Below are 16,885 nucleotides of genomic sequence, written 5' to 3'. Positions count from 1 at the left end.
CGCTCAACACCAGTTTATACATTTGGGATAATAAATGTCTAGAATCAGGAAGCACGGTACACATATGTTCATACGCTGTAAGGGTCAGTCTAGAACGAAGTCTAGGGAGTAAAGACATTAAAAAAGTCATTCAGTTGGCGGTCTCGCCATGTAGCAAAGGGAAAGGTTCCATATTTAGAGAGCAACAGAGGGAGGGGTAAAAGGACACCCTCAGGAGCAAGCTTAGCGCAGGAATAATCCCCATCGGCACCCCAGGAACTAAAAAATCTAATGTCCTCCCCAGGGGAAAACCATGGGTAGCCTTCCAATGGAGCTAGCGGAGAAGTCCCAGGAGCATACAACCCGGTCCCATTCATTCTATCCCAAACTGTCAGGGTAGTACGCATCAATGGAGATGTCCAGTCGGAAAGGCCTCTACAAGTCTTCGGAACCCAGGGGGTACCCGCCAGAGTTCTGCCTGCCATTGACATCTCCAGGGCAACCCATTGTTTCGTCAGCGTATCGTGCCGCTAATTAAGAATGCGTACCAAGGCCATAGCCTTGTAATACAGGGCCACATCAGGAAGTCCCACCCCCACCCTCCAGTTTGTGTCTCCGCAAAATATCGTATACCAGTCTAGGATGTTTATCATGCCAAATAAAAGTAAAAAATGCTCTACGAAGCCGTTTGAAGAAAGATTGGGGTAGTGAAATAGGTATGGTGTACAATATCCGTGGCAATGTCGTCATTTTCAGAACGTTTATCCGACCAAACTAAGTCAAGGGAGGATTACGCCATTGTTGCAAGTCATGTGAGATAGAAGTCAATAATTTACCATAGTTAAAGTTGTGTAAAAGCCGAGTGTCATAAGAGATATGGGTCCCCAGATATAATAAAAAGTCTGTCCGCCATACAAAAGAAAAAGCTTGTTGAAGTCACTTAGCTAAAGGGGGGGGGGGGGGGGGCATGGATTGGGAAAAGAACCGATTTATTATAGTTAATTTTAAAATTAGAGATGATGCCGAATTGTTGAAGCTCCGCCATAAGAACCGGTACAGAAAGGAGGGGTCTCGACAGATAGAAAAGAAGGTCATCCGCATAGGCCGACAATTTATGTTCCGTAGATCATACATGGATCCCCGCAATGACTGGGTGGGAACGAACTTTCCGCAGAAAAGGTTCCAAAACTAAAACAAATAATAAAGGAGACAGTGGGCAACCCTGCCTAGTTCCGAAGGGAGCTTATTCTAACTTAAACACCTTGCTACCTGATTGTACAATTTACTTTAGATACTTCAAAAATGATGTCGTCCAAATGGATAATAGTGGTAAAGTCACATTGAACTGGAATTGTTCTGTAATGTTGAAATATTACAAAACAGGTCCAGTTGAATGCATCTAACTTCTAAGACCTATAAAAACATTCAAAGGCAGTTGGAGGGTTTTCCTGAATGTAAATAGTTTGGATTGTTTAGGTAGATCATAAACTACATGGCTTATGGTAGATATAAAGCAGATTGCACAGTCAGATTGTAATTCGTGTCCCTCTTTTTAAGCACCAGCTGTGATCTTTAGAATGTATTAGTTATGTGGTTCTTGGGATTTCTCTGGCCCTTGTCATGGAGATCCCATCACATTTTAATGTCATGATTCCATTAAAGGAACGTTTCTGCTGTTTCCTCTTCCCAGTGATGAGGAGAATGATTCGTCTACTTCTGAGACACGATTCACATCTATTCACCTGCATTGTGACACCGACACAGACAACCGTGAAACTCCTACAAAAGAAAGCTCCTTTATACCTTCCTCATTGAACAGCTTCACTCCATCAGCTATGAAAGAACCAGCAAAGGAGGAAAGCACTAGGTTATTACAAACAAACAAAGAAGATAAGCCAGTCGAAGAACAGACAGACGAAGAAAAAAAAATAAGCTCGGTGGGAAAAGATGTCTCTGAGAGTGAGCTTTTAGAAAAAAGAAAGGAACCAAGTAAGGATGGAGCAGATGACAGATTACCTGCAGGTGGGGGGGTTGTACAAACAGATACCCTAGACTTTGGGTTAAAAGATGGAGGAGCCAAAGCTATTAACCGCAGCAATAGTCATGAAGACATAAACAACTTAAAGAATGATGCAGCAAATCTTGAAACTTCTGAAGTGTCCTCAACTAGTAGTCACTGTTTAAAGGACAATGAAGTTGAAACTTCAAGAAGAGATATTTCAGCAACTGCTGCTATTGAGAGTAATTCAGACAGTCTCCCTCAGGATGGGGAGAACAACCTCACAGCTACAGAAAAAAACCTAAAAGTAGCAGCCAACCTTTGCTTAGACAGTGACACAGACTCTGATGAAGAGGTTCCTACCACTTCTGAAACCGATGCAAAGAAAAAGAATGACCTTGAAATCAAATCTGATAAAGCATCAGAGCAAAGTAATGTTGATGCTTTTGGAACCTCTGATGCTGGTGTTTACTTGGATAGAGACACCAATGTTGATGAGGACAAAGAGAAAATCCCAGCTGTACAGCATGGGTTGGTGGGTGAAATGAATATTGACAGTGATACAGATGTAGAGAGTGATACAGAGGTGTCAAAGACGGGAAATGCTGAAACCAGAACTGGAAACTCTAGTGAAGTCCATGATGTGACTTCCGTTTCAGGGAAAAATGTATCCACCGGCTTTGATATTGACAGTGATACAGATGTTGAAGATGCAGATATCACTGGATCTGATGGGAATGTGGCTGACCAAGAGTCCAGAAAATTTGTGGAAGAGGAAACGGGGCAATTCCACATGGACAGCGACACAGATGTTGAGGATGATGATGATGTCTCCAGCACAAAAGTGAGGAAAGGTGACTTTGATTCCATTGCTGCAGATGCTCCATTAAAAGAGACAAAAGATGGAGTACATCTAAACAGTGACACAGATGCAGAGGAAGACGTCAATGTCTCTAGTACAGATGTCACCAAAGGAAAGCAAACCTTGAATATAGACGTTCAAGAGGGTTTTCATGTGGACAGTGATACAGATGTGGAAGATGTGGATGTCTCCAGTACAGTGGTTACTAAAGAGAAAGAGGACTCTAGCAACAGTGTTCAGGATGCCAGAGATGGTCTCCCCCTGGACAGTGATACAGATGTGGATGGAGAAGACCAAATACCGGGACCCTCCAATGCCGCTGTGCAAAGCAAAACAATTGAATGTCACATAGATGAACTACAGTTTGAGATGGTGAAAAATGAGAAGGAAGCAGTAGGTGTGACAAACAAAGAGGCTGCAGGTCTGCATTTCGATAGTGACACTGATGAGGATGATGGGACATCCACAGGACCAAAAAAAGCAGAAGAATCTGTAATAACTGATGCAGAGAAAAATGAAGCAGAGTCAGTGAATGAAGTGGCTGCTTTACACGTAGATAGTGACACAGATGTGGATGAGGATGATGCAAATTTCAGATTAAATAAATCTCAAACAGCTGAGGAAGAACTCCACGGCGATGGTGTTTCAGAAGGTGGTGATGGAAACTTAGACAAGGTTGCAGGATCATCAATTGGTGTGATGGGTGGAACAGCTGAAGTTCCTAGAGAAGATAATAGTACTGTCTCTGTGAAAAGCAGTGAAGAGGAGACTCCGAAAGCTGACTCTCAAGGTAAGCTTTTGCAAGTATAATACAACAACACTGCTAAATACATTTTGTATCAAATCAGACCTACTAATTTAACTTGGTTGCAAATTAAAAAAAAAAAAGAAAAAGTCCCTTTCCATTGGAAAAATAAATACTCCATGGCACTATAAAAATCAAGTCAGATTGGATTAAGAAAGCAAGTGTTAAGTGTCTTATTCCTAATTTTATTGTTCAATTTTTTTAAGGCCCTTTCACATGGGTGTTCGGTCTAGATCCTTCTGTCAGTTGTTCAGAGGGATCCAGACTGAACCACAATGTATGTCCACAGGTGAGCGGATGTAAATGGATGATTTTCAGTTTACATTTTCCTACATCCATGTCAGTTCAGGTCCAGATCCATTGAAATGGAACAGTTATAGACTGATGTAAATTTGATCTGATATAAACTGAAGTGCAAACTGATGTAAACTGAACTGAAGACAGATGTGCAAAATGATGTAAACTGAATTGTTTTTTTTTTTCTTTGAAAAAACGTGACTGATAGGAATGATTGTAAGCTCGAAAGAGCAGGGCCCTCAATCCCCTCATGTTTTGCATTGTATTGTTATTCTGTCACATGTTCTGTCCCCCTTTGTAATGTACAGAGCTGAGCGAACTATTGGTGCTTTATAAATACTGTATTATTATATATGTCTGTGTCAAAGGGGTTTTAGAGCTAGGAATGCTTTAAACTCCCTCAACAGTCCATAGGCTACAGCTAAGAGGAGCTCCTCTGTGTACAGTGGTTTGACATGCCCCCACCAGTGTGAGCATTATTGATTGTAGCGCTGTAGTTGTGTCAAGGTGAGGGGGCTGTTTTAGACCGCTGAACAGAGACCTCTTCTCTCATACAGATAGCAGAACTATTTTGCAGCCACCTCCTGCCAGACGTAAGAGTTTTTTTCTGGTTCTGGGGAAGCATTTAAAAAAAAAACTAAACCTACCAATTTTAACCATTTCCCAAAACCGTTACATTCTAGACATTCTTGAAATCGTAACTGTTACTAGTGAGCTTATGTTTGCTATCAGCTGAACTGTCATGCCATCAAATGGCTGGTGTCATATCTGATCATGTGCAGCACCATGGTAACTGCAAATCAGTCAGAGGCTAAGGGTCAAGATGGCAGCTTCCCTGGATGCAGATTCATTTAGTTCCACTTTAACAAAGAAACAGATGATTAGCACTTGCTTTCTGGATCACAATTGACTTCATCTGTATAGTTTTTGTGTGTTTTAACTGATAAATAGCTGTTGAGTTAAAATGTTAACCACACATGGCGGGTCTTGTTTTCAGCTCATAGACTTGTATTGTGACTAGGAGCAGTAAAGCACAACCACTGTGTATAAAGAATTAATCTCTCATATAATATTCTCATGTGAAGAAGTACAGCCCATGAAAATGGTTTACATTTTTCACCTATTTGAATAGGCAAACATTAGATCTTCACTAAAAAAGTGCATACAGGGAATGTTGATATGCAACCCCTGGCAAAAGTATGGAATCATCACTCTTGGAAAATGTTCATTCAAATGTTTAATCGTGTAGAAAAAAAAACAATCATAGACATGCCTCAAAACTATTTTCATTTACCATCCCAACCTTCTGCCTTTAAGAAATACTTAAAGAGAAAAAAAAAGAAAACTAGTCAATTGCAACTGTTTCTGCAGATCAAGCAGAGGAAAAAAATATGGAATCACTAAATTCTGAGAAAAATATTATGGAATCCCCATGTACGTTGTAGTTCTAAAACAAACATCTGCATCAGATTATATCTGCTAAGTAGTCTGCAGGTAAAAAAAGAGTGCTTACACACTTTGGTGAGCTGTTGCACCAAGTTGATTGCCATGAATCATGGCTCCAACACTAGAGATGTCAGTTGAAACAAAGGAGAGGATTATAAAGCTGTCCTTAAATTGTCTCCCTGTTATGCATTGACTTTCTGCAAATTTAGGGTAAATGCTGTTATGTGATCTCCACCTTATACTGTCTCCCTGCTGTGCACTGACTTTCTGCAAAACACAGGATAATTAGTCCTATATCTTTTTGTTTGGTTGTTTGGTTATGGTGATTGATTCTCAGTCGCAGATGGGGCATTGTCATTCTTGAGTGCATTTTCTGCTGGAGTGCACAACAGCAGTTGAACACAGCAGTTTGACTGAGCACATTTTTTACTGGAGTGCAAAACGGCAGTTGAACACAGCAGCTTGAGTGCATTTTCTGCTGCAGTGCAAAACAGCAGTTGAACACAGCAGTTTAACTAAAGCAGGATAACTCAAGCAGCAGGAAGATACAACAAAGAACTCTACTGCACGCTGGATGGACTGCAAGCAAACACCCTGGGAAACATCTCCTACAATTTTGATTTCCACTGCATGTACCTTTTAAAATGCCCCCTCTACGCCTCCTTTTCATATTACTATCCTCTGCTCTCAAAATCTCCATTCTTTACCCCTCTGCTCCACCCCAAAACTTGTACATATCACCCTCACTTCTACCATCTCCCTACTACTGCTCTCATCACCTCCTGCTAATACTTTACTCACCTGCTGACCCAAACACCAGGATAGGAAGGCATGTGCACTCATATACATCCCGCTCCCATCTTACTTTCCTCACCCTCCTTCTTCTCCTAACCTCTGGGGATATCTCCCCAAACCCTGGTCCTCCAGTATCTCACCCCCACACCAGGCACCCTCCTTCCTCCAGGAATAGCCACAATCCACTCAATTTAAGCTCAATCCCCATGCTCCTAAAAACCACCCTCCCTTTTTCATGTGCACTCTGGAATGCCCACTCTGTCTGTAGTAAACTCACCTCTGTCCATGACCTTTTTGTCTCCCGCTCCCTTAACCTATTAGCAATTACAGAAACCTGGCTTCAAGCAGCAGATTCTGCTTCTCCCGAAGCACTTTCTTATGGAGGCCTTCTCTGGACCCACTCACCCAGACCCAGTGGTCGGAAAAGAGGTGGAGTTGGTTTGCTTCTATCCCCACTGAGCACATTTCAAGCCCTCCCTAACCCTCCCTTTATATCCTTCTCTTCTTTCGAGACTCGCTGCATTCATCTGTTTTTCCCCATTTCTCCGGCCTCCTGGACCAGTGTTGTGCTTTCTTGATGACTTCTCTGCTTGGCTACCCTATGTTCTCTCCCCTGAAATTCCCACTATTATTGTTGGAGATTTTAACATCCCCAATAATGTGAACAACCCAGCCACATCCCAACTCTTCAACCTAACCTCATCTTTTGCCTTAACACAATGGACACAGACCTCCACACACTCTGATGGGAATACATTAGACCTTGTTTTCTCCCATCTTTGCACTCCCTATAACCTCACAAACACCCCCTTTCCTCTGTCTGATCACAATCTCATCACCTTCACAGTGTCCTCATCTTCAAACACTTATCCCTCCAAGCAGCAAACAATTACCCTCAGAAACCTTCACAACTTAAACCATTTCTTTTCCACTCTGCAACTGACCGCCTCTATGACAGAATCTCTCCCCTGTCCTGATTACTGCTCTCTACAACAGTTAGCTTTCATCCACACTAGACTCACTTGCTCCTCTAAGTATTAGGCCCCGACCATTACAACAGTGGCAGACTGACAACACCAGAAATCTTAAGTGACATAGTCTTCAACTGGAGCGATTGTGGCGCTAAACCAAATCTCAGCAAGCATTTATCCTATAGAAATATGCTTTCTTAACATACATCCCTCCCTCCATGCTGCCAAACAAGCTTACTTTGTCACTCTTATTAATACCTTGTCATCCAGTCCTCGTCGTCTCTTCTTTACTTTCTCTACCTCCTCCTCTGCCCAGTAACTCACTCACTGCTTATGAGATTGCATATTTTTTCAAAAACAAAATTGATGCAATTTGTAGGGGCATCTCCACTACATAGACATTTATGCCACTTAGCATACGTTATACTAACCCTCCCTCAACACTTTCCGCTTTTGACCTTGCTACTACTGAAGAGGTCACTAAGGTTTTCTCAGAAGCCCATCTCACCACGTGCCCCCAGGATCCTGTCTCCTCTCAACTACTACGGTCACCATCTTCATCTCTCTTCTGCTCCCTCACTCATATCTCAAATCTCTCCTTCTCTAATGGTGCCTTCCCCACCCCTCTAAAGAATGCACAAATCATTGCCATACCTAAAAAGCCCTCGCTGGACCCCAGCAACCTGAACAACTTAAGACCCATCTCCCTGCTCCCGTTTACCTCTAAACTCTTAGAATGCTTAGTCTACAATGAGCTCCTACCTCACTGACAACAACCTTCTTGACCCTTTACAGTCTGGCTTTCGCTCACTACACTACACACTGAAACTGCCGTACTAAAACTCACTAATGATTTACTAACTGATAAAACCAATGGCCACTACTCCATACTCTTACTACTTGACCTCTCTGTGGCTTTTGATACAGATGACCATTCCCTCCTCCTCAAAAAAACTCCACTCTCTTGGCCTCCCAAGACTCTGCTCCCTCCTGGTTCTCCTCCTACCTATCGCAGCGCTCCTTCAGTGTTACCTATAACTCGGTCTCCTCCTCTCCACTTCCTCTTTCTGTAGGGGTCCCTCAAGGTTCTGTACTTGGACCCCTTCTCTTCTTCATCCACACCTCCTCCCTTGGTCGCTTGATAAACTCCTATGGCTTTAAGTAATATCTCTATGCTGATGACACACAAATCTATCTTTCTACTTCTCACCTCACCCCTTCAGTCTCTTCTCGCATTACTAACCTACTAAATGACATAGCAGCATGGATGTCAATCTACTTCCTCAAACTCAATCTTTCCAAAACAGAGCTCATACTATTCCCTCCAGCCCATGCCCCCTCCCCTGACTTCTCTATCAACCATCAGTCCCTCCCCTCATGCCAAGGTACTAGGTTAATCCTGGACTCCCATCTGTCCTTTCAGCCCCAAATCCAATCACTGTCCAAATCTTGTAGACTTCACCTTTGCAACATCTCCAAGATACACCAGTTCTTAACCTCTAAAACCACTAAGCAACTTATTCACTCCCTTGTTATCTCTTGCCTTGAATATTGTAACTCCCTCCTCATTGGCCTACCTAATTGCAGGCTATCCCCTCTTCAGTCTATCATGAATGCTGCTGCCAGACTCATCCACCTTACTAACAGTTCCATATCTGCCACCCCTCTCTGCCAATCCCTCCACTGGCTTCCCATTGCCAAACAAATAAAATTCAAAACATTAACAATAACATATAAAGCCATTTATAACTCTGCCCCAAACTACATTACCAATCTTGTCTCCAAATATCACCCAAACTGTCCTCTCTGCTCCTCCTCCCAAGACCTCCTGCTCTCTAGGTCCCTTGTCTCCTCCCATGCTTGTCTCCAGGACTTCTTCAGACCCTCCCCCATCCTCTGGAACGCTCTACCCCAATCTATCCGACTATCGCCTACTCTACCCACTTTTAGGTGATCTCTGAAAACCTATCTCTTCAGGGAAGCCTATCCCACCTTCAGCTAATGACGGAATCTTCTATTCCTCCTATCAGTTCATCCCCCACTGTTATTACCTTTTGTACCACCAGCACCTCCCTCTTAGATTGTAAGCTCCAAGGAGCAGGGCCCTCCTAACCCTTTTGTATTGAACTGTATTGTTGCTGTATTGTCTCCCTTATATTGTAAAGCGCTGAGCAAACTGTTGGCACTATATAAATCATGTATAATATAATAATAATAAAACTTCTTCAAGAAGGTTAATCATCACGGAATGTTGCAAAAGATGTTGGTTGTTCCCAGTCAGCTGTGTCTAAAACTTAGACCAAGTACAAATCAAATGGGAAGGTTGTAGAAGAGAAGCGTACTGGTAGACCAAGGAAGACATCAGAGAGTCAAGATAGAAAACGTAAAGCAATATGCCTTGAAAACAGAAAATGCACAACAAAACAAACAAGGAACAAATGGGCAAAAATTGGAGTCAATGCCTGTGACTGAACTGTAAGACATCGCATAAAGGAAATGGGATTTACATGCAGAAAACTATTATTGACACCTAAACAGAAAAAAGCAAGGTTACAGTGGGCTAAAGAAAAGTAATCGTGGACTGTGGATGACTGGATGAAAATGATATTGAGTGATGAATCATAAATCTGCATTGGGCAGGGTGATGATGCTGAAACTTTTATTTGGTGCGGTTCCAATTAAATGTATAAAGACGACCGCCTGATGAAAACATGCAAATTTCCACAGTCATTGATATGGGGTTGCATGTCAGGTAAACGTATGGGAGAGATGACAGTCATTAAATCTTCAATAAATGCAGAAGTTTATATTAAGGTTTTGGACACTTCTTATTCCATTAATTGAAAGGATGTTTGGTGATGATGACATCATTTTTCAGGATGATATTGCATCTTGCCATAGGGTAAAAGCCGTGAAAACTTTCCTTCAAGAAAGACATGTCAATTGCGTGGCCTGCAAATAGTCCCGACCTAAATCCAATTGAAAATCTAAGGTGGAAATGACAGAAAATGGTCCATGACAAGGCTCCAACCTTCAAAGCTGATCTGGTACCTGCAATAAGAGAAAGTTGGAGCTGGATTGATGAAGGATACGGTTTGTCGATTAGTTAAATCCATGCCTCAGAGAATTCAAGCTGTTATAAAGGTATTGCAACAAAGTACTAGTAGTGTTTTTTCATGATTCCATAGTATATTCCATTTCCTCTGCTTGAGCTGCAAAAACAGTTGCAACTGACAACAGTTTTCTTTCTTTTTTATTTTTTAAGTCATTGCCATGCTGTAACACCCACCCACGACCCATTTTCAATGCCCTGGCTGAGGGCAGAAGGTTCTCATCCAAGATTTGTGGGCAAACATTCAAAATCAGCAGGGGATCAAATTATTTACTTCACTGTATCTGACAATTGATCAATCAATGTACTGATGGCCAATCTCATTTCTTGAGGCCCGAAAATGCAAGTATAGTACAAATAACCCCCAAATTACCCATTTTTGGAAAATAGACAGTCCAAGGTATTTAGTAAGAGGCATGGTGAGTTTTTTGAAGGTTGTAATTTTTTGTTACTTTTTTGGAAAATTTAGAAATTTAAAGAAAAAAAAACAAACAAAAACCAAAATTTTTTTTTTTAATATATTGTCACCAGTCCAGTCCAGCGTGGTTATATAACTGGTGTGGCGGTGATCAGGGAGACTGACTGGTGACAGTATGTAAAAAAAAAAAAAAATTTATTTTTTTTTTTTCAAAATTTTCTATTTATTTTTTATTACAGTATTTTTTTTTTTTACTAATTATTTTTTTCCACCACACTCTGACCAAAGCAATACAATGTTACCATAGTAACAGTGAATTACTCTGGGCAAGTGATCAGAATTTTTTTTTTTTTTTTTTTTTTACACATTGATTGCTAATACCAATGTATTTAGTTGATATTTGCAATCATTGTTACTGAATGAAACTGATTCATTCAGTCTTTTAATGTAATTAGCTGTGATTGGGCAAAGCGCATTACATGATACAGATGGACTGTGATTGGCCCTGTCTGTACCATGTGTCTGCTTTGATCAATCACAGCTAACACAATTGTATACAATGAATGGCATGACAGGAAGCCATCCATTATATACAATCAACATGTGATCTGCTGTGATTGGTCGCAGCGGTCACATGACACTGGCAATGGGCCGGTGTAGTGATATGTCATTGGCTGTGTCCCGTGGTCACAGCCAGTGACAGATTGCGCCGCTGTGGGGCCCTGCGGCCACATAAACTGCTGCTTTTGACAGAACTTCATATGACACCCAGTCACAACGGCGGGTGTCCTGCCTGGCAGTCAATCTTATATAGGCCGGGTGGGAAGATGTTAAATCATTTATCTAATGTTTGCCTGTGGAAAAAGTCAATGGATTTCATGGGGTATGTTTACTTTTTCACATGAGATTATGTGATTGTTGAAAAGGCTATATGATGTCCTTAAAGCAGGATGGGAAGTAATAACAATAATTCTCATTTGGTATATCGGTTAATTTGCTTACTAGCATCACTCTTGCATTAGAATCCTGCAAACAAAAAAATGTATACATTATATTTAAAGTTATGATGAGCTCTGCCTGTGGAAACTTCAAAAAGTCCTTTTCCTCCCAGTCTTAATTGTTTGTATGCAACTCAGCAGTCTCCATAATTCGTTGCATTTTTTAAAGAGAGCTGCAGAAACACCAGTATGTAATAAAGAGTTCCAGTCATAACCCCTGACCTATTCCAATAGGGTAGCCTAACCTGTCAAGGATTAATTGTATTCCTTCCTTGTCCAAGTGTCAGGCTGTATGACTGTACAGTTCAGTACTAAAACACATGCAGAGATGTAAAATAGCAGAGGGCTAAAATGCTACATGTAATAAAACGAAAGACTTTGCTAACTTCAGTTTTACACTCCTCCAGCAGCCTAGATAGAGCGTCAGTTATTAGGCCTGAGTTTAGGCTGGAGACAGATTAACCACGACAGGCTTTACAGCCTGATACTGAGCCAACATTTCTGCTATGGCAGCTTGTGAAATCGGCTAACAGCACACATCCCTACACTTGATAGGTAAGGTTACACTAGCATAATGACTAGAGTTGAGATCCAGATTCTTTAAAGTGTGTGTTCCTGACTAGTCCCCTTGTTATGCCATTTAGAGTGACATTGTCACTTTCAAAAATATTAACACTGGGTAGCTTGTAAAAGAACACAGTTAATTATGTTGCAGCTTACCACGTCTTAGACTTTGATGGCTACATTCGTTTTTGGCCTTTTTTCTGTTTCCATCTGGTGATCTAGCCAGTAAGTCTGTTATTTTTCAAAACAACAAGCTCTCTTGCAGGTATATCAGTTACAGGGATGAGACAAACCATTTACCACTGGTGGGGTGCTTACAAGGATCAGGTTTTATATATTTATCTAAAACCTTTATCCCAAACTGGAATAAATGTTTGCTGTAACTGATAATGTGTGAGCTGAGATTCGGCTTCAATTTGTTAGTGTATTTAAATTTGCTAGAACATCTAATATATCCCTTCCATATGTACCCCTTGTGCTCATTTATCCAGCGTGGGGGCACTCTAATACAGGAGGTATTTACTGGCCTGATCACCAGGTGAAAACAGAGGGAAAAAAACTGAAAAAGAAAATAAGAGCAGCCACCACATCTGGTAAGCTGCAGTGTGTTAAGTTTTTGGTTTAAGGTTTATTACTGCTTTAATGCTTACGTCTCCCACTGTCTGCAATGACCATCTTCTACTGACGCCTAAAGAATGTTCTGCATCTTACTTTCCGGGTGTGTCATATGCTTGTTTCACTCTGTGTTCTGAAGTTACTTTCACCTGGACCTCACATCACTAAATGATAGCGTAGTGATGGATTGGCTGGAGAGAGCGCAGAGGACAACCCAGCACCTGAAATACCTGGAAGAGTGTTGGATGTAGAAGATTCGGTGGTAGTGGAAGAGAGTCAGTTCTGTGAACCCGGCAGTAGGACAGGGGAGAATTGTGTCATTAAACAATGCCCAGCCTGTAAAAGGTTTTCCAGAAGGGACAAGGTTGTTTTAAGACAATTTCATTACTTATATAGACAGGTTTTGTGCAATTGTGCATTGCAGGTGCTGACTATGAATTGATGCCCACACAGTGCTACTTAGAACCACAGGAATCTGAGGCTGACTTGCCAGGTAATAGCACAACGTTTTGATAAATTGCTTTACATGTTTTATTCGGTTTCTGATAGTAGGTGCACATGAAATCTTAAGTGATACTAAAGTCTTTTTTTTTTTTTTTTTAAATAACAAACACCATACTTGCCTGCTCTGTGCAATGGTTTAGCACAGAGCAGCCTGCATCCTCCTCTTCTCAGGTCCCCCGTCAGTGCTCCTGGCCCCTCCCTCCTGTTGGGTGCTCCCATGGCAAGTAGCTTGCTATGGGGGCACCTGAGTAGGCACGCTCCCGAGCTGCTGCTCTGCATGTCCATTCACACACGCAGCTGCGGCTCAGCCCTGCCCCTCCCTCTCCTGATTGGCTCACTGGCTGTGATTGACAGCAGTGGGAACCAACCAGGAGTTAAGAGTCCCTGGAGAACTGAGACTGTCGAGGACGTGTTGCTGGATCAAGAGAGGGCTCAGGTCAGTGTTGGGAGGGGTTGCTACACACAAAGGTTCTTTACCTTCATAAATAGTATGCGTGAAGGTAAAAAAACCTTGAGACTTTAGAATCACCTTAAAGCAGGACTAAACTGTAGTATAAAGTCGAATTCAAAGTGGTTGTAAAGTTTTTCCTTTTTTTTTTTTTTTTTACTGAAATAAAAAAGATGATATACTTACCTGTTATGTTCAAAGGTATTGCACAGAGCAGCCTCAAACCATCTTTTCTGGGAGCCCCTGCCGAAGCTTTCCATACCACCTCTTCTCTGTGTGCCACCACCATTGGCTCCTACTGCTGTCAAATCCTGCGACAAGGGAATGAGAGGAGGGGCTGAGCTGCACTGTGTGTGTCAATAGACATGAGTGCCTTTATAGCAAGCGGTGTGCTCTGGGGGTACTCAGAAGGCAGGAGGAGCCAGGAGTGCTGGTGGAGGACCACAGAAGAGGGGGGTTGGGGCTTTGCACAGAGCAGGTAAGTATGACATGTTTTTTATTTTAGAAAAAACATTAAACTTTTAGAATCACTTTAATGCATAGAATGCTTTAAGGTTTAAAAAAAAAACCCTTTTTATCTTCAGAACAACTTTATTAGAGAAGGACAGGCTTGGAAAAGTATGTAAGGGTCTGTGTCAACAGGTTCAGGTTGAGACAATTTTGAGATCATTCAAAATTCATTGATAGTTATAGTTGACCTCCTTCTGTCCTCCATTTTACCTGCGTCCAGTGGGTTTTGCATTCCCATAGACTTGTATGAGAATGCAAAACCTACTTAAAGTGAACAGAAGTCTGTCAACACAGGTCGTGAATGACTGATAACATTGATTCAAAAACAACAAAATGATATATTGCAGCTTATCCATCATTCAATGTGGTGGCTGCATTAGTTTTTTGTTTTACAGGCTAAGATTTTTGGCAAGTACAGAAAATACCAGCTGATTTTACCAGATATGTAATGTGTTTGTCACATCCTGCTACCTAAAGTCACAATCTTACTTTACTTTCAGGCTATCTTCTGTAATCAGCAAAAACGCTGTCCACCATTTCATTGGATGGGAGACGAATAGCAATGGCTCCCTTTTTATAGGTAGTGTAGAAATGAGTGTAGCCATTCTCAACAGGAAATGTGTTTATTCACAGGATAATCTGCTAAAATAAGGGGGGAAAAATCCTGAAAAAATAAAACTAATGTAGCTACCACATCTAGGGACTGCCAAGATGCAGTATAGTGCATGTTTGTTTTAGGGCTTAGATATGCTTTTAATGTTTGCTCTACTTTTAAAACTGCAAGCCTTCGAGACTACTCTTGGAAATTATGTGTATTCTTGAAGGTATACAAGTATTTCTGCTGTTTGTCTGCAACTTTGTTACGAGTTATTTAGCTTTAACTACATTGGTTACTATGTAAAACATACCCAGGGGTGTCCAATCTTCTGACCTTCCTGAGCCACACTGGAAGATGAGGAGTTGTCATGGGCCACACATAAAATACACTGACAATAATGCAGGCCATAGATGGGTCGAAAATCGGCCGATTTTTCTTTAAAAAAACGAAAAATCGGTCGTTCAAGCAGCCGACGTTACCAGCAACGGTAAAAAAAATCGGCCGATTTTCATCCCGTCTACAGCCAGCAAAAAGTGTCCCTGCAGAGAGCTCCGCTATTTCTTTGACAGTTCCTTGACATTTATAGCGGTTGCAACAATGTATTTGTATCCATTTAGGATACAGATGTTTTTATTTGGAAACAAATAGATACATTGTTGCAGCCGCTATAAATGTCAAGGAACTGTCAAAGAAATAGCGGAGCTCTCTGCAGGGACATTTTTTGCCAGACTGGATCTCCTCTTCTTCTTCATCCTCTTCTTCTTCATCCTCTTCTTCTTCATCCTCTTCTTCATCCTCTTCTTCTTCATCCTCTTCTACTTCTTCTGCTTCTTCTACTACTTCTTCTGCTTCTTCTACTTCTTCATCATCCTCTTCTTCTTCATCATCCTCTTCTTCTTCATCATCCTCTTCTTCTTCATCATCCTCTTCTTCTTCATCCTCTTCTTCTTCTTCATCCTCTTCTTCTTCATCCTCTTCTGCTTCATCCTCTTGTGCTTTATCCTCTTCTTCTTCTTCTTCATCCTCTTCTTCATCCTCTTATTCTTCATCCTCCTCTTCTTCTTCTTCATCCTCCTCTTCTTCATCATCCTCTTCTTTTTCTTCTTCATCCTCTTCTTCATCCTCTTCTTCTTCTTCTTCCTCTTCTTCCTCTTCTTCTTCATCCTCTTCTTCATCCTCTTCTTCTTCATCCTCTTCTTCATCCTCTTCTTCATCTTCATCCTCTTCTTCATCCTCTTCTTCTTCATCCTCTTCTTCATCTTCATCCTCTTCTTCATCTTCATCCTCTTCTTCCTTTTCATCCTCTTCTTCATCTTCATCCTCTTCTTCATCTTCATCCTCTTCTTCTTCATCTTCATCCTCTTCTTCATTCTCTTCTTCATCCTCTTCTTCTTCATCCTCTTCTTCCTCTTCTTCTTCATCATCCTCTTCTTCTTCCTCTTCATCCTCTTCTTCTTCCTATTCTTCTTCCTATTCTTCTTCCTCTTCATCCTCTTCTTCATCCTCTTCTTCATCCTCTTCCTCTTCTTCATCCTCTTCCTCTTCTTCATCCTCTTCCTCTTCTTCATCCTCTTCCTCTTCTTCATCCTCTTCCTCTTCTTCATCCTCTTCTTCTTCTTCCTCTTCTTTTTTCTCTTCTTCATCCTCTTCTTCTTTTTTCTTCTTTTTGTCTTCCTCTTGCAGGTCACGGCTCATGCGCAGATTTTTTTATCGGTAAAAAGATCGGCCGATTTGCTCATCATTGCCGCGAAAATCGGCCGATCGGCAAAATCGGCCGATTTTTTTCCAACTTTACCGATAAAAAAAATCTGCCAAAATACCGAAAAACGGGCGAACAATTAGCCCACTAACGATCCGAAAATCGACCGATTTTATTTTCGGCCGAAAAATCGGCAGATTTTCGAACAATCTATGGCCTGCATTAGGATAGCTGATGAGCAGAAAAAGTCGGGCAGATCACAGGT

General features: G+C 41.4%; 1 protein-coding gene across 1 annotated transcript in view; it reads left to right on the top strand.

Annotated features, from left to right (window-relative positions):
• Nucleotides 1-16,885, top strand: part of MDC1 (mediator of DNA damage checkpoint 1) — an 83,668-nt gene that overhangs the window by 16,399 nt on the left and 50,384 nt on the right. The window contains exons 6-7 of the mRNA XM_089656928.1: nt 1,670-3,630; nt 13,286-13,354. Of these exons, the coding sequence (XP_089513054.1) occupies nt 1,670-3,630; nt 13,286-13,354 (2,030 nt within the window). The remainder of the gene's footprint in view (nt 1-1,669; nt 3,631-13,285; nt 13,355-16,885) is intronic.

The sequence above is a fragment of the Staurois parvus genome, unplaced genomic scaffold, assembly GCF_062004578.1.
Source record: "Staurois parvus isolate SC_StPar_1 unplaced genomic scaffold, SC_StPar_1.0 ptg000950l, whole genome shotgun sequence".
NCBI lineage: Eukaryota > Metazoa > Chordata > Amphibia > Anura > Ranidae > Staurois > Staurois parvus.
The sequence above is the reverse complement of the archived record's forward strand: the minus strand, read 5'-3'. Positions and strand labels throughout refer to the sequence as shown.